At 33.9% G+C, this 26775-nt stretch overlaps 1 protein-coding gene across 1 annotated transcript in view; it reads left to right on the forward strand.

Moving 5' to 3' along the window:
* The window catches only part of LRP1B (LDL receptor related protein 1B), a gene marked incomplete at its 3' end in the record, with an annotated part of 2330707 nt that overhangs the window by 1986404 nt on the left and 317528 nt on the right, over positions 1-26775 (forward strand). Inside the window, exons 63-64 of the mRNA XM_081243013.1 lie at positions 16416-16605; positions 19819-20023. Of these exons, the coding sequence (XP_081099139.1) occupies positions 16416-16605; positions 19819-20023 (395 nt within the window). The remainder of the gene's footprint in view (positions 1-16415; positions 16606-19818; positions 20024-26775) is intronic.

Consider the following 26775-nt stretch of genomic DNA (forward strand, 5'->3'; position numbering starts at 1 on the left):
CTGAGAAATCTACTTTATTTTCCTAAGCAATTCAACTCTCTCTGGTCTTATCAACAAACAAAAACAAAAAACCTGATATTCAGACAATCTATTTTAACCTCAAATATGCTACTCAAGACAGCTCTTCAACACTTCTTATAAGTGGTTTATCTAATTATTTAACTATAATAAAGAGGTTTCTTTTAAGGGGCAAATAATACTATTAGGAAGAAAAAGATTACTCCGTAGAGTTAAGAAGCACTCTAAATCTCCTAAGTTTTCTTCTGAAAATGGAGTTAGAGAGAAGTATGTAGAATTCGCAATAGAAATTTGGGGAGCAAAGATAAACAAAGCCGGACACTAGTTAAAGTGGTAAGGACAGATTTTAATTAGTAATATACTATTGCAGTAAGGAGGAGGGTCCAGCATGAACTGAACTCAACTATGATTTGTACAGAGGTGATTGAATGATTTAAAGGGAGAATGACAGAGTAAGGAGTGGGGTAAACAGGGAAGGGAAGAAAAAAATTACAAAGGATGGGTCAGTGTGAATTTGATTAGGCCCCCTGTGGCTGCTAACTGGCAGTTATCAAAGTTAGGATTCTGTTCTCCCATGGAGACTGGGAGACAGAGCTCCTATCTGCCTGATGATTACATTTCAAAGGAAGAGCTTTCAGATCCTTGAGAAAGACACTCTTGAATTATAGGAGATATGTGTATAATAAAAGGGACAGAGGAAAGATCCACAATTGTAAGCTCTTTTTAGTAAATGCTCTGAGGAAAGGTGGGCAGGGACCTATCAGCAAGTGTTGGCTGGAAAGAACAGTAGATTCTTTTAGCAGCTTTGAGTTTTCTTATGCAGGTACTTTAAGGAGGTCTAGGGTCATCCTAGGGATGTTGCCTTGAGCTGTTAGAAAATAGGTTAGTGTTTGTTTAATTTTCTAATGTGGGGGGCAGGGTGTAGATGAACTCATTTGTGCTGAGAGTTTGTCATTTCTATAGGCCCAGATTGAGGCTTAGTCCAGAGAAGGGCTCAGAGGAACATGGCTAGGAGACAATCTTTGTCAGGGGTCATCCTGTAGGTGCTTCTATTACTAAGCTGTCTTATATTCACTAAGAGCCTTGGGGAACACTCATAATGGGGATTAGGAGGCGGGGAGTAGGAATAGATAGGGAGAGAGACAAGAATGTATATAATCATGAAAGTCAAGCAAGGAGAGAATTATGGGAAGAAAAAAGAGAATGAGACACTGTGAAGAGTGGCATATAAATCACCAAGGCAACACTGAAATGTGTCAGGAAGAACAAAGGCTAAGCTAAAGTTGTATCAGATGAATTAGGCCTGTGATTCTGTCCCTTTCTCTAACAATCTTCCATTTCTGAAAGAGAAGTACAGCGTTGGAGGAATTATGATGAGAGGTCCAGGAAGGCATAAAAGCTGACGCCAGTAGTAACGACATCATTAAAGTGGTTGACCCTGTTGTCTAGTTTTTGGTAGGGCAGATATCACAATCTGAGTACAGTAATTAATTGTATGATGAAAGGCAGATTTTGTGCTTAAACTTGGAGGTGCCAACAATTATTAACTTCAGTTTTCATGAAAATGCTGACAAATAAGAAGGTAACAGGTGGAAGAAAATGAGAACCAAGTTGAAACCCAGGGCTGGTGTTGATGTAGAGAAAGTTATAGCAGTTGAGAAATGGTGAGGATAAGTAAACCAAAGTTCTGATAAATAATTTTAGGTGACTAAAAATGATAAGGATGGAGATAAAGGGAGGAAATAGAGAGGTTTAATACTTTGCTCAGAGGTGAATGTAGACACTAATGCTGGTGAGAAATAGAAATTTTAAAAACAGGTTGCATACTGACAAAGGATTAATCTCCAAAATTTACAAGCTGCTCCTGCAGCTCAATGGCAAAAAAAACAAACAACCCAATCCAAAAATGGGCAGAAGACCTAAATAGACATTTCTCCAAAGAAGATATACAGATTACCAATGAACACGTGAAAGGATGCTCAATATCACTAATCATTAGAGAAATGCAAATCAAAACTACAATGAGGTATCACCTCACACCAATCAGAATGGCCATCATCAAAAAATCTAGAAACAGTAAATGTTGGAGAGGGTGTGGAGAAAAGGTAACCCTCTTGCACTGTTGGTGGGAATGTAAATTGAAACAGCCACTATGGAGAACAGTATGGAGGTTCCTTAAAAAACTAAAAATAGAACTACTATAGGACTGAGCAATCCCACTACTGGGCATATACCCTGAGAAAACCATAATTCAAAAAGAGTCATATACCATAATGTTCATTGCAGCTCTATTTACAATCGCCAGGACGTGGAAGCAACGTAAGTGTCTATTGACAGATGAATGGATAAAGAAGATGTGGCACATATATACAATAGAATATTACTCAACCATAAAAATAAATGAAATTGAGTTATTTGTAGTGAGGTGGATGGACCTAGAGTCTGTCATACAGAGTGAAGTCAGAAAGAGAAAAACAAATACTGTATGCTAACACATATATATGGAATCTTAAAAAAAAAAAAAGGTTCTGAAGAACCTAGGGGCAGGACAGGAATAAAGATGCAGATGTAGAGAATGGACTTGAGGACACAGTGATGGGGAAGGGTAAGCTGGGATGAAGTGAGAGAGTGGCATGGACATATATACACTACCAAATGTAAAACAGCTAGTGGGAAGCAGCCGCATAGCACAGGGAGATCAGCTCAGTGCTTTGTGACCACCTGGACAGGTGGGATAGGGAGGGTCGGAGGAAGACGCAAGAGGGAGGAGTTATGGAGATATATGTATATGTATAGCTGATTCACTTTGTTATACAGCAGAAAGTAACACACCATTGTAAAGCAATTATGCTCCAATAAAGATATTTAAAAAAATAGTTTGCATAGACTCAAATGATTAGCTTTAGGGAGTAGGTGAAAACTGAAGATATTTTAACATGAATGCCTGTGTAACTGAAGTGAATGTGGTAAATGTGGTGATGTAAGCTTATTCGAAAAAGCGCATGTAACTCCCTGAATTTTTATACTTAAAAATCTATACCACATAATTTAGCACTTAATTAATCACATGTTAGTGATAAAAAAGGGTATTTTCTTCTAGTAGATTCTAGGGTCCCCCTTTTTGTGTATTCCTTCTTTACAGGGCTGAGCACACAGTAAGTACTCAATAAATAATTCCCTTTATTATAATTATTTGCTATTGGGGTATTTGCAGGGAATTTAACATTTTTTATTTTGCTTTAAATATTAGTTAAGTGTGTTTATGATTATATACCTTCCAATCCATTTAAACATTTTTTATTTTAATTTAATTTAAATTTTTTAATTAAACCACTTTTCAGTGGGAATACCTTATAAAGTGAGACTTTATTTTTCTTATTGATATTTTTAGTTGGCAGGCAAAGTGTTTTTTTCTTACAGTATTTTAATATTGTGTGCACATATAATATACAGTGTTTTTATGTAATGAATTTATTATACGTGTGGAACAAACATAAAACTCTAATATAGCATGTGTTTTAAAAGATCAGAGAATAATCTTCATTTATTTAAATAAATTTCTAATACCTTGTCATATTGAGTTGAATGTCAAAACACTCTTATTTCCTGGAGATCAAATGTTTCTATCCATCTCTTAAGTTCCTTTCTAGCTCTAGTACTAATTTCCATCCTTTTTCTTTGCAAAACCTGGCCATAAAGAATTGAGCCTTTCTCTCTCTCCCTCTCTCTCTCTCTCTCTGGTCCTCGTCATCTGAAATGGCCTTTCTTTGTTTTCCTGCTTCATTAACTGCCCATTTGAAAAAAAAAAATCACCTCTATTTATGTCTTTACTTTCTTCCTTACAGATCTCTGTCCTTGTCTCTTTCACACTGTTATCAAAATTTAATATTTTCTAGTATTTAAATTTTCTGATAGTCCCATCACTTTTCCACCTATGAGGTTATCAAATATTTACATTATCATCCTACCAGTAATAATAAGAGTCAAAGATACAGTAAGTGGTTTGGATAGCTAAGCTTATTCCAAGGGATGAGGAATAAATAAACTAGAGCTAAACTTCTTTAATAAAGAGAGACATATATACAAATGCAGGTTGTAGCCTCTTAGAGTTCAAAACCCACTCCTATAATAGCTAATATTTCTAGTATTACACTTGTGGAAAAATGGGGATGATAATTTATCCAACAAAGCATCAGCATTGTTAAGCATAATTGGCTATAGCCTTGTGTAGAGCAATGCAATAATAATAATAATGCCAACATATATTAAGCCCTTTGTGCTAGACACTGTTTTAAACACTTTACCCATGTTAACTCATATGATCATCCCAATGTCTTATTAATTTAATACTATTATTATTCTCATATTACAGAGAAGGAAATGAAAATACAGAAAAGATAAATGAATTGTCCATGGTCAGGGCGTATAGCCTGTAAAGTGATAGTGCAAAGCCATTATCTGAACCCAGAGTTTGTGCTCTTAATTATTATCCTATATGATTCTCCAATATTCTGGGTCTTACAAAATAAGTTAATAATTAGGCATATAAAAATTAAAGCATAAATATACAGACACTGCCTTCAGTGTATTAATGTAGCAGAAATTCATGTATTTATTCCACAAATAATTTCAGTTGCTTGTTCTGTGCATTATAGTGGGGTGACAGACAGAAAGAATACAAATAACAAACAACATTCTAGTAGATTATGAAATAAACAAAGGGCAAAGCAAAAGAAATATATAAGCATGTAGATGGTATTTAATTCCATGGGAATAAATGAGATAACAGAGAGTAGAAAAGAAAGAGAAGAGGACCTTAGATAATACCTACATTTAGATGTTGGTCAGAGGGGTTGCTAGCAAAGATACTGGAAAGGAGATACCAGTGAGATATGAGAAAACAGGAGAGAGCATACCAAAAAACACAAACAAAACAGCTTTTGAAAAGGTTTCAAGAGGAAGGAAGACTGAAAATCTGCTAAGTAACTTGGTAAGATGAAGAAAATGTGCATTGGATTTAACAGTAGAGAAATTGTGGGTTATCTTGAAAAGAGTAGTTTCAGGGTAGTTGTTATAATAAAAATCAGATGATTCAATAAAACGGAGGCCTTTATGTTGTAGGAAAGAGCAGAGAAAACAAAATGACCAACATCCTTGAGATGGAGAGAGAGAAGACAGCATAATCCAGAGCACAAGTAGTGGATTTCCTCTCTATAGGGAGACAGACACTTCTCAACAGGAGGGAACGAGATACAACTGAGATAGATTTGTAGGTTTGGTGGGAAGCTAAAGGATATGTTTCTGAATGAATGCTAATATTAAAACAACTGCTCTGGAAATATTGCAAATAATTTAATTGATTCCACAGTTTTATTTTTTCCTCTAACTTTGTGTTTTTATCAAAGAATAAATAGTATATTTAAAATATTAAAAATGGAATGACCCATAAGTAATATATATATGAAACAAGAGGATTATTATGACATTGATCCCTTAAATTTATCCACTTGATACTATAAGTTATACTCTTAAATAGTTAATGTCTTCATGCAATGTACAGTTTATAATGCTTAAACATTTTTGAAAGATTAGTCTCTTAATTAATCTGTTAATCTCATTACTTTTTCTTGGATTCCTGATAACAATAGCTCTAAAATCTAAAGTCAAATTACTATGCAGATTTATATTATTCTGTGAAGAATTTCATCCTCTAATTAATATTGAAAAGATATTCCCTCAAATACACATGTTGCTTTATATCTTTGCTTAGTTGTTCTATACTCCAAAAAAATGACTTCAGCTTTTCTGAAAGAGGCAAGCTGTTATATACAAAATCCTTTTAAAAGGACAAGAGCCTTGATATCTAAAAATCAAGATAATTTACTATTGTTTTTGATTATCTAAAGCTATTAAAAACAAAACTAGTTTGTTACGCTTATTTGTTCTAAGCATTGTAGTGATTTAGAAAAAAATTACTCGATTTTAATTATTTGTATATAGCTTAAATACATTGATATTAGATCATTATTTATATATGATTGTAAAGGAACAAATTTGACAACAGAATATGAAATGTTAGCTTGTACTGAGTCTCATAAGTTTAAGACCAATCAGCTGATACAGTAGCTTCAAAATGCCAAGAACTGGCTGAGGAACAAAGGGATGCCTGGAATAATATTTTCTCCACTCCATAGAAATCCATCAATTAGAGGGAGAGATAAAGCTAATGCAGGTAATTATGCTGTGAATCAGAATGACATAGAAAGGGTGACATGTATTCAAGTCAGAGTGATATTAAGGTCTGAAATCCACAAATTAAAGGGTTATTATAATAGATGTGTTTGTGTGTGTGTGTGTGTTAGGTAGAAGGCAGAATCAGGCAAGAGATAATGGTTGTAGGACATGGGAGAATACTGAAGGAGCAAGTGAAACTGTGAATCAGAACCAAACACACACAATGGGATGTAGGGGAAAAAAAAGGCTATCAGAAATGCTAGACCAGATATCTGAAGAAGGAAGGGGAAATTAAAAGAAGGAAAGAAAAAGAGGAGAAGGAGAGGAAGAAAGGAGGAGGAAAGGGGGAAGGAAGAAGGGGAAGAGAAGAAGGAGGAAATGCATACATTAATGGCTGGATAAAACGTTACATTTCTGGTGCAGAAGTCAACAACATTGTAACTGCTCTTGACTGAATTCAGTTTACAGGGCTGTTGTCCATTCTGGAATGGGAATCATAAAATCATCAAAAGCAACGTGTGTGTGTGTGTGTGTGTGTGTGTGTTCTGTCCAATTAATTGTATGCACCGTACTTACATAAACACGTGCAATCAACAAATGTACACAAATACTTTTCCTTGAAATTACTAATTTATCACCAAAGAATAGCTGGTAAACCAGGTATAGTACTGCATTTCTGTTAAGAATCCTCCTATACAGGTGGCCGTCAAACAACATGGGGGTTGTGGTACCAACCCTCTGAGCAGTCAAAAATATGCATATAACTTTACACTCTCTCCTTTGTATAGGTGGTTCATACACAGATTCAACCAACCACAGGTTGTGTAGTACTGTAATAAATAGTGAAGAAAATCTGGGTGTAAATGGACTTGTGCAGTTCAAACCCCTGTTGTTCAAAGGTCAACTGTACTTGTACTATTTCTAGATTACCAAAGCCCTCATTTCTATGCCTCTTTCCAGACTGTACTTTTGAAGTTGTTTATCATCTTTTCTTCTACATAAGGAAGTCTACATTTTATGACCCATTAAAAATACTAAAATATAATAATACATTTTAAAGCATTAATCATTACTAAGGAAGTTATCCTCTGAAGCGTATTTAAAGCAAGAACACCTGGAAGAGGCTTTAAACCAAGGGAACACATATCTAATAATGGACTTAGAAAAACTTGAAAGTTTACCAGGGTCTTAGTTTGGATAAGAAGAGTTTCCTAATTTCTCTCATATTATTTGAAGAAATTATTGTCTATGCTAAATGTTTATAAGTGAATTGTTTATAAGTTGAGATTGTTTTACAGAGTATGAATTCATTGAGGGAAATGATGGATCTTATCCAGACCCCTGAGGATGGGCAGATACACCTCTTTCTCAAGAATGTTCTGGTTTATGATTTTGGCCTGATGACTTACCTCACTTTCTCACAAAGGAAATGAGGATGAGTTCCAAGTCACCTTGCAATTGTATTTCTCAAACAAAGTCTGTACATATCAGATCCCCTCACCTTGCCCTGGAGGATGAAGTATGATATAACTGAGGATTTTAGAAACCATAGGGTCTTTGCCCTTCCCTGGGAGCCCTTGGCATACCAATGTTGGCTTCATTTAGGTTGAGTCAGTGCTTATCTCCAATTACTCCTGAAAAATTTGTTACTGAACTGGTTGCCTGAACCCTTGCCAGGGTCCTAGCTGAGGCCGAGTCCATTTGTCTCTGTTGGAGAGATTCTTTTTCCACTGGGATTTGCACAGCCAATCACAAAACCGATGCTGAGACTGGAACAGCATAATTTTTATTCAGTGGTAGAGAATGGAGAATTGAGAACTTAGTTTGCAAATCAACTTCTCAATTCAGTTTGGGCTGAGACACCATATACATAGGAGGGTCGAGGTAAAAGAGAGGGATTTGGAAAGAGAGGGAGGAATATTCATGACTTATCTGAGAACAGGGGTGTGGTTTGTACAGTAACAGAGGCAACACTCCTTTTCAGTCCTTGTTTGAGCTTTTCCTGTTGTCATGGCAGCTGGCAACTGGCACGATGCTGGTGGGTGTGTCATTTAGCATGCTAATGTATTACAGTGACCATATAATGAGGCTCAAGGTCTACTGGAAATGAAATCTTCCACCATTTGGGGCTTAGCTGGTTATAATCAGTTCTTGTTTTTCTCTTTGCAGCTTCCCCCTGGAACTTAGATAAGAGCAATTGGTTTCCATTTGAGGAATGATTCTGGGGCAATAGCCTTGGTGACAAAATGACACAACTATAATTACCCATATGCTCAATTTTTTCACCTTTTATATGTCTTGGCTTACATTAGTGATGACACAAGATAGAGGCATTTGTTGAGACCTGTCTGAGTCAATATAATTTTCAGCTGAGTCAGGAGTTCAGGTTGATATTCAGACTTTGAATGTTTCTAAATCTGGAAAAAAAAAACCAAAACACAAAGAGTAAGATTTAGGAAAAAAAAAATACACTGTTACTTAACAGCTTCAAGTCTTTTCAGTTTGCTTCCATACTCCCTTAGGGCAAATTGTTCCTTTGTTCTGGTAATGGGAAGTAAATAGGCCTCTTTTGTTGTGCAGTGTAAAACTAAGACTCTCTTTTAGCATGGAAATATTTGAGATACTCTGGTTCTAGGGAATTAACCTTTGGGATGATAGTAAAAGCCTGTCTTTGTTAGAGATAGATTGCAAAAACAAAAAGTCTTCCAGAGAGGTTGGGTTTTCTCTTGTTAGAGGGCTGAGGGCCTTAAGTTAACGGATCCGCATTCATGAAATGTAGCTTTATTGCAATACTTTGGGCACAAGAAGAGTCGAATTCAGATGGTCAGGGGTGATGCAGTTTTATAGGTATGTTTGTTGCAGGAAGGGGACCCCTTCCAGGGCCCGAGAGTGGGCTCTTTTTTAACACTTGGAAATGAATTGTCCAAGGAGACACACACATGCTGACAAAGCAAAATACTTTATTGGGAAGGAGCACCGTGGCGGAGAGCAGCAGGGTAAGGGAACCCAGGAGAACTGCTCTGCCACATGGCTCACAGTCTCAGGTTTTATGGTAATGAGGTTAGTTTCCAGATTGTCTCTAGCCAATCATCTTGCTTATACCCATATTTGGTCTGATTCAGTCCTTTCTGGTGGCCCTCACATCTCTCAGCCAAGGTGGATTCCAGTGTGAAGAGGTTGGCAGGACATATTATGGCTGGTGTCTCCTCCTTCCTTTTGGTCCCTCCCAAATTCTTCTGGCTAGTGGTAGCTTGTTATTTCCGAGTTCCTTATCAGGACTTCCTGTTGTGAGGTGACTCATGCAAGCAATTATTATTGTGTCTGGCCAGGGCAGGTAGTTTCGGTCCATGGTTCCCTAACATGTTCGTTCACTGGAACCCACATCATTAGTGGCTACTTGGATTGACATCTTCTTTCCATTATATATCTAGCTAGTTACTTTGTACATAATAGAACTATGGATTTTGGTTTATTTATTGCCTGCCATCTTACTGAACTCCGAATAATTCTCAGCAGATTCTCTATTGTTTGGGTGGTTAATTACCAAAAAAAACCCCGTTTTTTTCCAGTAAAACTGTTTGTTGTTTAAATTTTTAGACTGTAATGTAGATATTTAATTTGTTTAGTTTTTAGTAAATTAGAGTATAAAAAAATGTTGTGCTTTTTAACAGTTAAAGGATTTAAGAACATAAAAATTTAGGTCAAAGTCTACAGGTAAAAGCTATTTCTGTAATTAGGGTTGATCAGGGCTGACACTCCACATATTTGGCAGTCTGTACTGGGCCAATCTGAATGGATGTCATTTGTTCAGGTCAGACATTGGCCAGTACCCTTTACTGGTACATGTCAGTTTTGGTGTGTGATTTGTTAATGGCCTTAAATAATCTGAGGAGATTTTTAAAAAGCCTATATCTAAAAGATCTTTTAGGTAATCATTTTATTGTATTAATAATTAATACAATTTAATTAATACAAATAAATGTGGGTAAAAAAACCCTGAAAATGACTAAAGTCTCCAGACAAAGGGGTGGCAAGTCTAATTTATAGTAGGCAATTTGCATAGAAATCTATTGCAATCCATTCACCAGTTCAATAGTTAGAAAAGTAAAAATAACCCATCTAGTTAATCACTTGTATTAATCAGTTGATTGACATTTGGGCTGTTTCTGCCTTTGGCTATTATGAACAAAGCTGCAGTGAATATTTGTGTGCATGTGGATATATGTTTTCATTTTTCTTGGATAGACGTAACAGTGGAATTGCTAGATCATGTAATAACTATATGTTTAAAATTTTGAAAACTGCCAGACTGCTTTCCAAAGCAGCTGTACTATATTACATTCCCACCAGCAATGTATAAGGGTTCCAATTTCTGCACTTCTTTGTCAAAACTTATCTTTTTTGATTACAGTCATCATAGTGGATCTGAAGTATGATTTTGATTTGTATTTCTTTGATGGCTTATAATGTTGAGCATTTTTCATGTCCTTATTAGTCATTTGTATACCTTCATTGGAGAAATATCTATTCAAATTATTTGCTCATTTTTTCCATTGTGTTGTTAATTTATTATTGAATTGTGAGAATTCTTTATATATTCTGGACACAAGACCATTATCACATAAATAATTTGCAAATATTTTCTCCCATTCTGGAGGTTGGCTTTTTACTTTCTTGGTGGTGTCTTTTGAAGTACACAAGTTTTTAGTTTTGATGAAGTCCAGCTTATCTATATTTCTTTTGTCATTTATGCACTTGGTGTCATGTCTGAGAAGGCTTTGCCTAACCCACGTTTATGAAGATGTATTCCTCTATTTTATTCTAAGAGTTTTGTAGCTTACCTTCTACATTTAGGTCTAAGATACATTTTGAATGGATGTGTGTGTATGGTATGAGGACATTATTTTTTTGAATGTGCATATATAGTCATTGTAAACCATTTGTTGAAGAGATTATTTTTTCACCATTGAATTTTTCTGGTACCTTTTTCAAAAATCAATTTACCATAAAAATAAGGCTTTATTTCTGGACTATTGATTCTGTTTCATTGATCTATATGTCTATCCTTATGGTAGTACCACACTATCTTGACTACTGTACCTTTGTAGTAACTTTAAAATCAGAAAGTTTGACTCCTTTAACTTTGTTTTTCTTTTTAAAGATTGTTTGGGCTATTTTAAGTCCCTTGGATTTTCATATGCATTTTAGGATCAGTTTGTTGATTTCTGGGAAAAAGCCATCTGGGATTTTGATAGAAATTACATTGAATCTGTAGATCTATTTGGAAACTATTGCCATCTTAATAACATTGTCTTCCAGTCATTAATATAAGTTACTTTTCCATTTTTTGTCTTTAGTTTCTTTCAATGATGTTTTGTAGTTTTTCATGTAGAAGTTTTAAGATTATAGTTCTTTTGCTAAAGTTATTTCTAATTTTATTTGCCTGTCATATTTTCTACTCTTTTAAATGCTGTTATAAATGGAATTGTCTTCTGAATTTCATTTTTTGATTGTTCATTGCTACTATATAAAAAATACAACTGTATTTTATATGTTGCTTTGTACCCTGCAACCTGGTTGACTGTTTTTATAATTTGAATAGTCTTCTACTGAATTACTTAAGATTTTGTATATCTAAGGGTATATCATCTACAAAAAGAGATGGTTTTACTTGTTCCAATCTGGATGATATTCCTGCCTTTATTTCTATCTTTTTTTTTAATTAAAAAATTTTTCCCAATTACCCAGAGTGAATTTCCAATACAATGCTGAATAGAGGGGCAAGAGTAGACTGTCTTGTCTTGTTCCTAGTCTTAGGGAGAAAACTGTCACTTTTTTCATGGCTAAGTAAGGTATAAGCCTTGTTTTGTTTTTTGTTTGTTTGTTTTTTTAATAGGTTGGTTTTATCAATTTGAGGAAATTCACTTCTATTCCTAGTCTGTTGAGTATTTTTATGATGAAAGTCTTTTCGGTTTTGTCAAGTAAACCTGTAGAGTAGCCATATCAAATAATTGGCTCATTGTAATGAGGGAAACTGTACACCAGAAGAGCTGTAGGTTATCTCACCCCTATCCCAAAAGAGAAGGAAAAGTAATTATAAGAGGATTTTTAGAAATAGGTGAGTTTAGGCAAAATAAGTAATATTTTGTTAGGCTTAAAGTAAAACAAGGCTATGTGTACTCTCTAGAGTTCAACATCAGGTCTGGAGTGTGAACTGGACCCAGAATCTTGTTTTTCTGGAAACTATATAGTAAGATATATGTGGAATGTCGTGTCCAGAAACTTTTTATTTTTTATTTTTTTTATTTATTTATTTTTTTTGCAGTACACGGGCCTCTCACTGTTGTGGCCTCTCCCGTTGCGGAGCACAGGCTCTGGACGAGCATGCTCAGTGGCCATGGCTCACGGGCCCAGCTGCGCCGCAGCATGTGGGATCTTCCCAGACCAGGGCACGAACCCGTGTCCCCTGCATCGGCAGGCGGACTCTCAATCACTGCGCCACCAGGGAAGCCCCAGAAACATTTTATTTTAAGCTCTGTACCTGGGTTGTAAATTGAGCCTGCTTCTCTGTGTCTTGAGATCCTCCAGACAAGATTGAGATGCTTCATACTACTGACATAATTTCCAGCAACAAACTTTCTGATATTCTTTGGCTTTAGAAAATAAGCCAGTGAATAAGAGAATATATTATACTTTCAACAGGGAGGCCATTACAGTTGTAGCATGTCCTTGGGATAAATATTATTTCCTGTTAACTTTGTGAGAGGATTTATCTGAGACAGTTATTCCAGCCAGATGACTGGCAATGTTTTGTACATGTGGCTCCCTCCCAAGAATACTTCACTGGCTTTCCCATTTTGTAGACTCTTATCCTGCCTTTACAACACTGCACAGGCAGGAAGGAGCTGTTTTCTCTTCTTCAGTGGTGATGAGATGAAGGTGTTTACTCTATGAAGTCCTTGGCTACCTGCCAAAATAGCACCGTAATAGTTATTTTCTGAATTATGCCTATTTTACATCCTTGAGTTCCAACACTGTATTCTACATCCTTGAGTTAACTCTGTATTAATTTACTCTGTTCAATATTTCAGGACTGGTTGATGGAATAAATAGGCATTTTACTTTAGTTTTCAGACTACGTAATTATCTGCCAGGACCAGTGACTCAAAGTACTTATTTTACCTGTTCAACTGATTCAGGTACTTTAGTGTTCATGCACACGCACACACAAACACACACACGTATCACATGCTGCCTGTTATAATGTTAATTTCTTAGTATGCCTGCCAAAGTTATATATATATATTCTCTCTTAAATTAAATATGCTAAGAGTACTGACTCAGAGAAAAACAGATAATATGAAGGAATGTCTATCATAAAATAGACATTAATGTCTTTATGTTAACTAAAATATTCTCATGATTTTAAAATTTAATATTTTCATGATTTTAAAATATATATGTATATAGTCCTTTTCAGATTTTCTTCCCTTATACGTTATTACAAAATATTGAGTATAGTTCCCTGTACTATACAGTAGGTCTTTGTGATTATCTATTTTATATACAGTGGTGTGTGGTTTATGTTTTAATTGGCCATTTGCTAATGACAAACACAATTTTTATAGGGAGTTAAATACCTTTTTTAAAATTAATTAGTTTACTTATATTTATTTTTGGCTGTGTTGGGTTTTTATTGCTGCATGCGGGCTTTCTCTAGTTGCAGCGAACAGGGGCTACTCTTCGTTGCAGTGCGCGGGCTTCTCATTGCGGTGGCTTCTCTTGTTGCAGAGCATGGGCCCTAGGCACGCGGGCTTCAGTAGTTGCAGCACACAGGCTCAGTAGCTGTGGCTCGCAGGCTCTAGATCGCAGGCTCAGTAGTTGTGGCACACAGGCTTAGTTGCTCCGTGGCATGTGGGATCTTCCCGGACTAGGGATCGAACCCATGTCTCCTGCATTGGCTAGCGGATTCTTAACCACTGTGCCACCAGGGAAGTCCCCTAAATATCTTTTTAAGAGATAAATATTTTAAAATGTAGCACCAGATTATGATTAAGTGTACTGTCAGGTTGTCATCTATTACAAAAAATAAAACAAAAGAGATTATACCTGGACAGTGAGATGTATTATGTACTCTAGTAACCTTGGAACTATGTCAGCCATGGAAAAGAAGCATCTGCTTCATCTCAATGGTAATACCAAGTGGTTTCTTCCTGATTTGGCAGGAAAAAGTGGACATGAAGAAGATCTGTCAAAGTCAGTGGAAGGGGAAGATACAAAATGAGGATGGATTAATAATTTTGATTTGCTTGGATTTTTTCAGAGCTGTGCCATTTCTCATTCTATTTGTGGATGATGAAAGAGTGGAATGCTGCTTATAATACAAATAGAGTTGGCTTCATTTCTGAAATGATATGAAAGTGCTGAAAATACAGTGGAATAGATGATTTATTAATTAATAATTGAAATACTTTTGACCATTATCAACCTCCCACCTACTCACCTCAAATAGGACTACCATATGATTCATATAAGCAAAGCTTAATGGATTTTATTATGATTGTGTTTTATAATGTTTTCTTCCATCATCTCTGGCCTAGGTTTCCATACTAATCACCTACATTAATTTCTTATAAGTAGTTTTGTTGACTGTGTGAGAGGTTATTCATGGTAAATTACTAGTGATACAATTCACCCAGAGTCAGACAAGTTGAATCTAATGAATCATTTGTTTGGTTCCAGCTTGATGTACATTGAGAATAAGCAATAGCTGCTATTAATCCATCTCTAAATAATGGTGCTGAAGATTATAGGCTTACGGAAGCACATGGACCTGTGTTAAAAATCTTGCTTCAATACTATTAGTTCTGTGACCATAGGTTTCAGTTTTCTTCTTAGGAAAGAGGAACAATAAAACTAACTTCACAGAGTAGATTTACACATAAAGTGATGTATGCAAACCAATTACACAATTCCTAGCAGAAAGACAGTGTCCAATAAATGGCAGATATTAATTTTATTATTAGTGGATTTTCCTGTTGCATGTAGAAAAAGAACAAAAGGACAAAATTTTAATAACGTTCAAGAAATGTAGTTCAAAAGGTTTTAATATTGTTTTGCTCTCCCACTAAATCCTACTGACCACCAAAGTAAACATTTACCCATCTCAAACCTGAAAACAGCTCTTTTCATCTACCTGTTTTCAGAAGAGCTTAATAATTCTTTTGAGATTCCTTAAGAGAAAAGCAATAGAAGGACTCTGCCTGTTATAATGTTAATTTCTCAGGATGACTGCCAAAGTTATATATATATATTCTTTCTTAAATTAAATATGCTAAGAGTACTAACTCTGAGAAAAACAGATAATATGAAGGAAAAACTATAATAATTTGGTTATACGTAAAGATGTGCTCAGAGCACCTCTATGAAAAATAAACCAGCCACTTATGTTATCCTAGTGATTGGAAACACAATTTTAAGAAATAATTACTTTTGTTTTTCATATTGTCACTTTTATGTATTAGACTATGGGTACTACCATTTATCTTTTTCTGTCAACATTAAAGCATGCCTTAGCTCACAATTAATTTTATTTTCTTTTGTTTTTTGTATCACATTAGTCAAATAGAATAAAAAAAATTCATTGCATTAACTTATTAAAACATTCTCTACCATGGTTTGATAGTTGCAAGTGTAGAGTTGTATTTTGGCTTTTTGATACTTTGTTGTAGTTTTTGATGTGTTTGGTTTTCCTTGATGTCTCTAGATATAGTATCAAGGTAAAACTCATTATGATTGTACTTAAATGGTATCTCTGACATATGATTTTCAAAAGCATCGCTAAATTGTTGCACACTGGATACTTTTTGAAAATTAATTACTAAAATATGAAAATAAAAGAGAGCCACCATTTTCCTAAATAAAAGGCAATTACTTAATTAAGGTTTTTTTGGATAAGAATATTCAGTCTTTAATGCATGTTTTTGTATAAATTCTCCATGAGCAGTTCACAGCTCAGTTTTACAGTATGTAATCAGCTGTCATTGTACGCATTATGTAGCATTATATAGGCATCATAATTATTATATTTTTGCTTTTTCTGTTCAGAAGCCAAGTCTTCTGTAGATAAAAGTATAATTTTTTTCTTTTCTTTCCCCCATCAGATGTGGGTTCTGTTGAAGGACTTGCCTATCACAGAGCCTGGGATACACTGTACTGGACCAGCTCCACTACCTCATCCATCACCAGGCACACAGTGGACCAGACTCGGCCTGGAGCATTTGATAGGGAAGCCGTCATTGCCATGTCAGAGGATGACCATCCTCATGTGCTAGCCCTAGATGAATGCCAAAAGTAAGAAGTTTGTATTTCTTCATTATAATTATAAGTCAAAGACTATCAAAGTTATATTAATTTTAAAGAGAATTAGCATTAAAAATACAGATTTCCTTTGAAGTTCTCTTTTCACAATTCATAAAACTGTTTTTTATAAGACTGTTTTTTATTATAAATGTGGATAATTGAAATCTGAACTCTTTAAATGCCAGGCATCACCTCCATGAGAGATAGAGTAAAAGGAAAATTAAAGGATGAAAGGGAAAATAGAGACAATACTGTGATTGAATAGACATTTTTCATATATGTAAAAGACATTAATGCATCACTGATTGAAGTGATAAATTTGAAACAAAAATAAAACTTAACAAGTATTGAAACCTGAAAAGTGTTTCTGTAATTCAATTAAGTAATTTTAACAATTGGAGATCTGTCCAATTGAAATACAGAGGAAATAAATAGCAGCAATAGATCTTTGTGTGCAGCTATAATTTCAACATTAGATACTTGACAATAGTCTACATGGTCCACATCGGTTTGATGATATATTGTGCAGGTATTTATAATAATACTTATGAAGAATTCATGGCAAGAAAAAATGCTCAGGCTATAGTATAAAATGTATAAAAAATAAAACAAATTAGAAAAAAGTTATGTTTCGGGGGATGCTATAAAGAAAGCAATTATATGAAAACTGAAGAATGAAGCTCAGGTTAAGTAGAAAACAAATATGTCTATGGAGTTTCACTCTTATACAATATGGTAGGAATATTTGTTAACTACTAGAAAGTGCTTTTACTCTTAAGCGAAACAAGGACACAGAAATTAGACCAATCTGGTTTCGCTGAGCAGAAAAAGAAGAACTTATTTTAGGTGTGTTGAAGAAAAATAGAAGAATAAAAAACAATGACTGATAAACACTAACCCTGATCACTTGAGAGAAGAAAGGAGCACAGGAATTACTCAGTGTGAGAATAACTCAATCTGGATACTCTTATAGAACCAGAGATGAGAATTGACTTACTTTATTTAATTAAACATATTGAACTTATAAATTAAGACTCTAAAGTTTGAGAGATGCAGGTGAAGAGAAGGTTGACTCCTCACACAGATTTGGTTAGTTCAGGTGGACACAGGCCTTTAGATGCCTGGGCAGAGCTAGTTCTGCTCACACCACTGCCCTATCACTAGGGCTTGTTGTTGAGTCAGCTACACTGATCCACCAGGAGAATCTTAGGACAATAATAAATATCCTAAAGTTGATCAGAGGAATTTATAAGACAGTTTTCAGGTAAACATGAGGGAGATCACTGATGATATTATACATGATTAATTTTAATTGATAAGTGCTTTATCCTATAATTATCAGTTACATAGGCTAAAATTACACTTTCATCTTATATATGGTGAACTGTAAATTAGAACACACTAAAGTATTTTAATTGGAAAATTATATGTAATTAAAGTTTAAAGTATAAAAATATTTTTATCATTAAACATATTAATGACACCTTCAAATCACTTTCATATGTTAGTTGATTAACAGAAATTTTAAAATCAAATCAATTTCTAGATGAAAGACTACTTGAGTTCAAAACTTGGCTCTGTAACTATAACTAATATTCAAGCTCTCTGGCCTCTGTTTTCTTATATGTGAAAGGGTGAAATTAAAGAAGTACTAATACCTTGGAAATTCTGTAATTCTAAAGCCCACAATCTAGAAAAATATTGCAAATAAATTGTGTATTTAATACCTCATATTATTTGGATAACTTTTTAAACTAAATTTTTCATTTTAAAAGTTACAAGATGTGGTTAAAACTACTGCATGATTTAAGAAAGTGGAATGCCATTTTTTTTCAAATTTACTGATCCATAGGACAAACTGTTTTCACACTTTCTCACTTAGAACACTTTTATGTTCCACAGAATAGATTAAAATGCTATGAAGTATTTTAATAAAGAGCATAGATGACCTAGCTTTCCCTAATTGGTGGGGGTTATTTTTTTAAATTTGCAAGTAGAAAGGTTTTTTTGTGTGTGTGTGAAGTTGAGTATTGTCTAGTAATAGGTTTTTACATAATACTCAAAAACCATATATTGAATAATTATGTTGGCTATAATCCTACATTGTCTTTACATGTCTTTACATAGGAATGATCTATGGAATCTTGCTGTAAATATGAAATATTATTCCAATTAGTTTTTCTTTGTATTTATTAAACATATTTTTTCAAAATGTAAAGCAGCCTGCCTGTCAGTCTCCCTCCTTCCCTTCTTCCTTTCTTTCTTCCCTTTCTCCCTTCCTCCCTTTTTCCTTCCTTCTCCCCTTCCTCCCTCCCTCCCTCCCTCCATTCTTTTCTTCTTTCCTTCAGTTCAAAAACTGATCTTCAAATAAACTCTTAGGGATACTCCTAAATATAAAGGGGGAGAAAGAAGAGCTGTTTCAGTAAAAGCAGGCCTTGGAGACTGGAACCCTATAGCCTCTCCACTCTTCCAGTGACCTTTAAAGGCTTCCATAGACTCCTAGGCCTTCTTCAAAGAATATTTTGACAAACACTGATTTAAAATATTCTAGAAAATCTGTAAGTAATGGATACTATGTTTAAGGATTTGAGAGTGACCCCTGGAATTCTAGAAACAGCACTGTAATTTATAGAAAAATCACACTGATAAACAGAGGAGGGAAAAAAGACATTAAAGAAATATAGGAGTTTAGTAATTTCTCTAAAACATATACAGAGAAAAATGCAGAATTTAAAAAGCAAACCTAGAAGGAGAGAAAGATTTTGATTTTCACCAACTGAAGGAGGGAAATATTGTTAGGTTAAGCACGATGTCCAAAATGATAACAACACAGAATCTGCTGAAGCATTATAATAATAAGTTAGAGTATATTTGCAGTGCATAGAAAATTTAAAATAACTATTTTTGTCCCTGATTAAAATAAATCTTTACTATACATCAAACTGATTCGATTTAATTAAATTACTATTTGAGAGAGAATTGTTTTTCAGAAATATTTTCCAGGTCATTTAAGAAACTGAGAAAAATATATATGCAACTATAATATACATATTTCCCCTTATTACTAAAACTTCCTCAAGGGTTATAGAATATGAGATAATAATTTTGCTTCTTTTTAAATAATTTGACATTGCCATGTTTCTACTAATGTTGTTACTGTTAATGAAAATTTTAATCTATTATCACAATTTTCATTTTAATTAGTTTAATGTTTTGGACCAACTGGAATGAGCAGCATCCAAGTATCATGAGATCTACTCTGATTGGAAAAAATGCTCAAGTGGTGGTCAGTACAGACATACTCACTCCAAATGGACTCACCATTGACCACCGTGCAGAGAAGCTGTATTTCTCAGATGGCAGCCTAGGAAAAATTGAAAGGTGTGAATATGATGGATCCCAGAGACATGTAAGTTAACTGAGAATTTCTTGATTATAGATTTGAAAAATGATACATTTGGAAAATACATGCTTTATATGCCTAAAATATGCATATTAAGGGATTTCAAAATAGCTAATTGTTCGAACCAATACAACTGAATAATCTGTTCAGTGAAAAACAAAACAGCAGATAAAATTTTGAAAACTTTCTTTAAGTGCATTTGCTACCATGGAGACAGTCCAACTCTTATGGAGAAACAATAACTGATTTTCTCCTAGTTATGAATTGAATTGGTATTGTTAGAGTGATTTATGTAAACTTCATTGTTATTTATAATTTCTTAAAATGTGAAATGAAATTGGTTAGTTGCCCTAGGATCAAAGAACATTAGAAAGTAATGAAATGATCCTCTGTCTGTGTTTGGGTCCTCAAAGCAACCTCAGAAGCTTTGAGGAGAGAAGAGTGGAATTCCTTTCACAGTCAGGCTCGTTCTCTGTCTTTTTTCTCTGAATTCCAAATAAAATGTTAATGGGAGTGTCTTTATGCTGCCCCTGGAGAACATTTACAGGAGATATTTAGGGCCTGTAGAATGGTGAACGTCCAGTGCCTCACCTTATCTTATGAGGACGGTAGCCCTTGGCATCTGGGAAAACTCAGGGTTCTGAAGGGTAAGATCCGGGTTGTTACAGCACTGGAGGAATCTACCCTAGCCCCTCTTCACCAGTGCATGCTTGAATGACAAAATAATCCTGAGGCTCTTAGCTCTTCCACTGAGTTTCTGGAAGGACCATCTTCATGGGCCATATTTCCTCTATCACAACTACAGTGCCTTATGGTATTAAAGCAACATAGAGAATACGTATGAATAGCTGTGGCAGTATTTCAGTAAAACTTTATTTACAGAAACAGGCAACCAAACAGCAGGCCATATTTGCTAACACCTGATTTATACCATTAAGCACACTGTTTAATTCAATTGAGTATATACCTGTACGTATATATCTACATATTATATCTAATATAGATACATATATCTATACGTACATATATAATATTAAATATGTATATATACACACATTATATTATATAGAGAAACGTAGATATTTATCTTAGGGCAACTAACTAAATGTATATATACATATATGTGCATATTGCATATATATATATTGCCTATATGTATATATGTGTGTATATATAGATATGTGTGTGTGTGTGCATGTATGTGTGTGTGAGTTTCTTGAAGAAGGAACAAGTGCATTGATTTACATTCTAGTACAGGCACCTCATCTAATTGTAGAGTGGATACTTCAAGTAGCAGTGATATAGTACAGTTGAGCGCTTAAGGAAAATTGAAATAATCAGCTAAGATCTGATGAGTTCAGTTTGTGCTAAAGGAAATAACTCTGATGAAAGAATTCTATGCCTAATTCTTGGTCTATCTTTTCAATTAAAGGCCATGTGACCTAAGGCAAATTACTTAGTCTTTATGAATTTTAGTTTTCCGACATGCAAATTTTCTACCTAAATTTCAGGGTTATTATGAGGATATAGTGTGAAAATATATGCCTCAGAATACAGCAAAGAAACCCTAAATGAACTTAATGGGTAATGCTTTTGAAAAATAGGTAAATCATTATCCTGGATATGGGATTATTTTGTGTTATGGCCTAATACAGAAAATGCTTCTGTAACTCCTCCTAACAACATTTTGTCCACTTTAACTTATTTTTTATATACATGGTTTTCTTTTCCCTCCTCAGTCTACTGTTATGTATGATACTTATAGCTACTCAAGGTGATCCAGTAATCAGATAGCTCTAATCTAAATAATTCAAAGGCTTTCTTTTGACATTAAAAAAATATGCACAGTTATGATTCCAACTCTCCATTTCCCATCCTTGTCTAAACCAGGATAATTTCTGGCTGGTTGTAGTTAACAATGCTATATTGTACATTTGAAGTTGCTAAGAGAGTATATTTTTATAGTTTTTACCGCCAAAAAAAAAATTGTAACTGTGAAGTGATGGATATATTAACTAAACTTATTGTGGTAATTGTTTTGTAGTATATACATATATCAAATCATTATGTTCTATACTTCAAACTTACATAATGCTATATGTAAACTATATGCCAGTAAAGCTGGACAGAAAGATTTCTGTCCTGTAGAGATGAAAATGTTGAGTAGAGAACATTACTTTAAAGGATATGGGTGTATTCCCCCATACAACATTGATCCATTTTGTCTCAAAGTTAGAACTACATAATCCTTTTCCTCTTCTCCAGTAAATCAGCTTTACCATCAAAATTTCTGGTTGGGCCTAAAAATTGGGAAAATATTTCAATGTTTATTCCATTCTTACATGAATCTCACTATTTTGCTGGTTTTCCAGATTCTATTGCCAGTGTTGATCATGGGTACCTTGAATTTACCACCAACTTATATACTCTTTGTGATATCCACTGTTTCCTATATTTTAGTCATGATTTTACAACTAGAACTTGTTATCTGTTCCTGAATTCCATTTTTTAATTGACGTGAATTTCTGAATACTTATTACACTTTAAATTGCCTGTTTTCGTGAATAATCAGCTGTTTATATAATCTATTACTATTATAAGCTTAGAATTCTGAGGCTGAGAGTATAACTGAGGAGCTAGGTCATCCATTATCTTTAGAAAAGGTTAAATATGCAATCTGGCTTATGTTTCAAGATTTTAAAAAAGGATATTTCCTGAGGAAGAAAGAAATACTACTTATTCAGAAAAAAATATTCTGGGGATATGGCATAATATTATAGAAGTCTCAGAAACTCTAAAAACTCTTCTATTATCTGATAACTGTTGAAAAAGTGGACCAATTTGTCTAATACCCTATCCATTCACTCCCCAGTTTTATATTTTTAATTACATGTACAAAAGTGTGAACAATATCAATTATTAACTTGATTTGTGCCTATCCACTTGAGTTGAAGTCTTGGAAATCAAAGGATACCTTTTGGAGCAGATTTCTTTTTAAATCCTCACAGAACCTAAGAGCTCCTTATCTGAAAAACTTGCATGTAACCAGTTCATTCATTCTAATCTTCATTCGATCTCTCTGTACCAGGCCCTTTTGTTTATGTGTGTGTGTTTCCTACTATGTCTGTTCCTCATTCCTATATGGTTCCCCTTGGGCAAAAATACTAATGTAATTGATATATATCCATCCAATTACATATATATATATACACATACACACATATATACATATAATACACATGCATGTATACATATATATTTTAAATAGATCAAGTAACCAACATAATGAATTTCATTTTTACATTTTTGGAATGCACTGTACAAGGCACTGCAGAAATGTGTGATGGGGTATAATCATGGAGTTAAAAAGAATGATATTTAGGAAGTAAAAATATAGAAGGTTAAAATAGTCTATGAAAGACTTAAAATGCCAAGAAATGTAAGAAGAGATGTAAAACATTGTTTAATTTATAAAGTCAAAAAGAACTGAGACAATGCAATATAAATGAGTGTCCAGAGAGATAATAATTTCATTATTATAATAATAATTTCCTTTGCATAGATGTATATTTTCTAGCTTTGGATGACACAGATGATCATAGAGCAGTTGCAGAAACAGAGAGATCAGATAGCCCCAGGGGAGGTGACAGATTGGAAAGAAACTAGACATTAAAATCTGAAATATTTGAGAGAGCATCTTCTTTAATGAAAAGAAAGCAAGCTATTTATTAAGTTAATTGATAAAGTTTGGAGAGATTCTTGTAAATCTAGGCATTTTGAGCCTACAAAGTCAGTACAGTGCTATTCCTCTCCCAAAGTGTGTTTGAAGAGCCCTTCTCCTCTTGAATATCCATAGGAATTAAACTGTGGTCAAGCACTGTTTTTAAACTCTGGTTTAAACAGTCTGATAGGCTTAGTTCCTGCATTACATCTTAAAGCCTTTAAATGCTCATGTACATTATAAATCTTTAGAATGGAACACAGTTATGTAGCTTTGTTCTTATCAGGAAATCATTTTTTTTTAACATGGTATGCCATGGGCTTAAGCGTTTGAGGGATTTGAAAAATACTGATATACTATTTACAAGTCACTTAGTTTATTAGAGGAATATTATAGAACCCATTACTAATCAGTAGATTAGGGAAAGAGATCCTTTCAAACATCAAAAGAGAAATCAGAAAAGTGTTTTTTAAAATACATTTTACCTTTTCTATTATAGTTATGTGATAATATTTAGCTAAACAAATTCATTCATAGGTTTAATTTCTTTTGTCAAATTCAGAGTTAGATTTTATTTTTCTGTTTCATCTTATAGTGAGGTCATAATAAAATACAAGTACACACAGTTTAAATCTGACCTGTATTGATAAAAATATACAATAATTGGCTTTTTTAAAAAAAATTTTAAGTACACATTAACTTGTATGGTAGTCCTACCTATAAATTTTATTGAGGAAAGCATTCTCTGTTTAATAATATACAATTGAATGCTTTTGTGTGATCTAGTTATTAGGGAAAAAAACAGATAATAATTTCATTCTGTTTTATTTTTATTTCTGTTCTATATCTGTTGTTCCAGTAGATGAAACAATAACTAATGTTGACAGGGGCTAAGACAGCATGATTATAGCCTTTCTCCCTGGTGTTACCCTGTAAGTGTTAATCATTTCTTGGAAGGCATCTGCTACCTGAGTGACACAAACCCTTCCAGAAGAGATGTTTTTTATATTCCTGGAAATTGCAATTGCTGATGTTTCTTACTTTTGACGTTCTTTTAGAAACTTTGTCCAGAGTTCTTTTTTTTTTTTTTTTTTTTGGTTTGGTTTGGTTTTTTTTCAGAGTGTATTCCCCGGCAGAAAAAATAAGTCCTAAGACCTATCTTTAGAATGAGAAGGATACAGGATAATCTGTCTTCTAGATAAACACATTCTGATGACATGAACTCTTTTGACTGACAACAGGAAAAATAGTATTTCTTTAAATTAGTCAATTAAAAGTAAGATGAACCACAACAATATTTGATGTCCTATTTTTTATGGCACCGAATATTTTCTTTCTCCTTATAGAATCAGTTATTTCATTACATAAATGAATCAAGAAATAGATCTATCATCTCTCTCTCTCTCTCTCTCTCTCTCTATTATATATCTATCTATCCATCCATCTATATCTTCTACCTAATCTGTAAATGTCTATGCTATCTACTCTTTTTGATAATATAGTTTTATTTATGCTATGAAACCTAGAGGGCCTGAACTCTGAAACTTATAGAATAAGTTTTGATGCCCAGAAAAGTGAATTTTCTGACATGTTAAGTTTGAATTAGTCAGTTCAAAACCATATCCTGTCATCAAAGAAAAGGCATTGTGGTTTCAACTTTTTAAAAAATGTAAAATATTTTAATTTAACAATTTAAATGTTTTATTTAAAAATCAAGGTCAGCATAAGTAGTCACTAAACAGTTAAGTGAACTGGAAATTTTTCTACCATTAACTGGAATAATCCAGTATTATTTCACAAATTAGGAAACTCAGGCCCCAAAAGGCTACATTAATTTCTAATGTTCCTATGTCCGATATCTAATGCCAGTTATAATTCCCAACTCTTTATTAGAGCCAGTATTATTGTTATTATTTATTTTGTTTATTATTATTTTTTTTAATTTTAATTTTTTGGCCGAGCTGTGCAGCAGGTGGGAATCTTAGTTCCCCAACCAGGAATCAAACCCGCACTCCCTGCAGTAGTAGTGTGGAGTATTAAACACTGGACCACCAGGGAAGTCCCCCAATGTCCCTTTTTTTAATTTAAAAAATGTTCTATAACATTCCCATTCCTATCGAAAATGAAGTTTTGTATTATATCTATATATAGGTAGATAACTTTTCAAAACTCAAATTAATATCTAAGTATAAATAAATAAATATAAAGTAATTTATAATAAAATAGGACATATTCCAATATGTAAATGTGCAAAAATAAGAAAGAAAACATGAGGAAATGATCAAGATCTTTTCACTTTTGCATAGAATCATCATGAATGTGACAGCTGTGAAGGCAGACTCATATCAGGTGTGTTGTACTGGATACTCAAGTACTGAGAGCAGTGCTGCCTTGGGTGATGTATTTTCAAAATTGGTAATGAGTTCTTGATAAAATTCTAAACAAAATGAAGTGAAGCCATCCCTCAATTTACATGGAATGTGACTACCTCCATTGTACATAAGTAAGATGGAAAATTGTTTTAAATGAAACATGAAGAAAAGTCTCCTGACAGCAAGTGATCTTTCTACTCTATCTCTAATGCCTCAAACACATGGAATGTTGGGCCTATCAACAGCTAGATGGACCATAGCCAAGAAGGAAGAGTGTCTGTTAGTGGAAGCATTCTGTGAACTTGAATTCTAATAGATGAGCCAGTGGAATATAAGGAACTGACTGTATCCATTGTCTGCTGTATAACAGGCGTGCAGTCAGGTATATTACAAATGAGTCCATTGACTACCAAATCCTGTAGGGCTGCTGAAAACTCAGGTGTTTTATTGCCTTTGATGTACCTTTGAATTCAAGAGGCACCATTCAATATTCAGATTATTATATCCAGTATTATCTTTGATACATTTCAAGTGTCCTTGGATATTAATAGTTATTCAAATTACAATCTCAACTTAACAACTTTCTAATATTTAAATAATCTTAATAACTTTCTAATGTTTAAGGATAATAAATGAATAAATAGAAATGTTAAAAAAGGAAAGAA

The sequence above is a fragment of the Mesoplodon bidens genome (assembly GCF_964165515.1).
Source record: "Mesoplodon bidens genome assembly, chromosome: 8".
Classification (NCBI taxonomy): Eukaryota; Metazoa; Chordata; class Mammalia; order Artiodactyla; family Ziphiidae; genus Mesoplodon; species Mesoplodon bidens.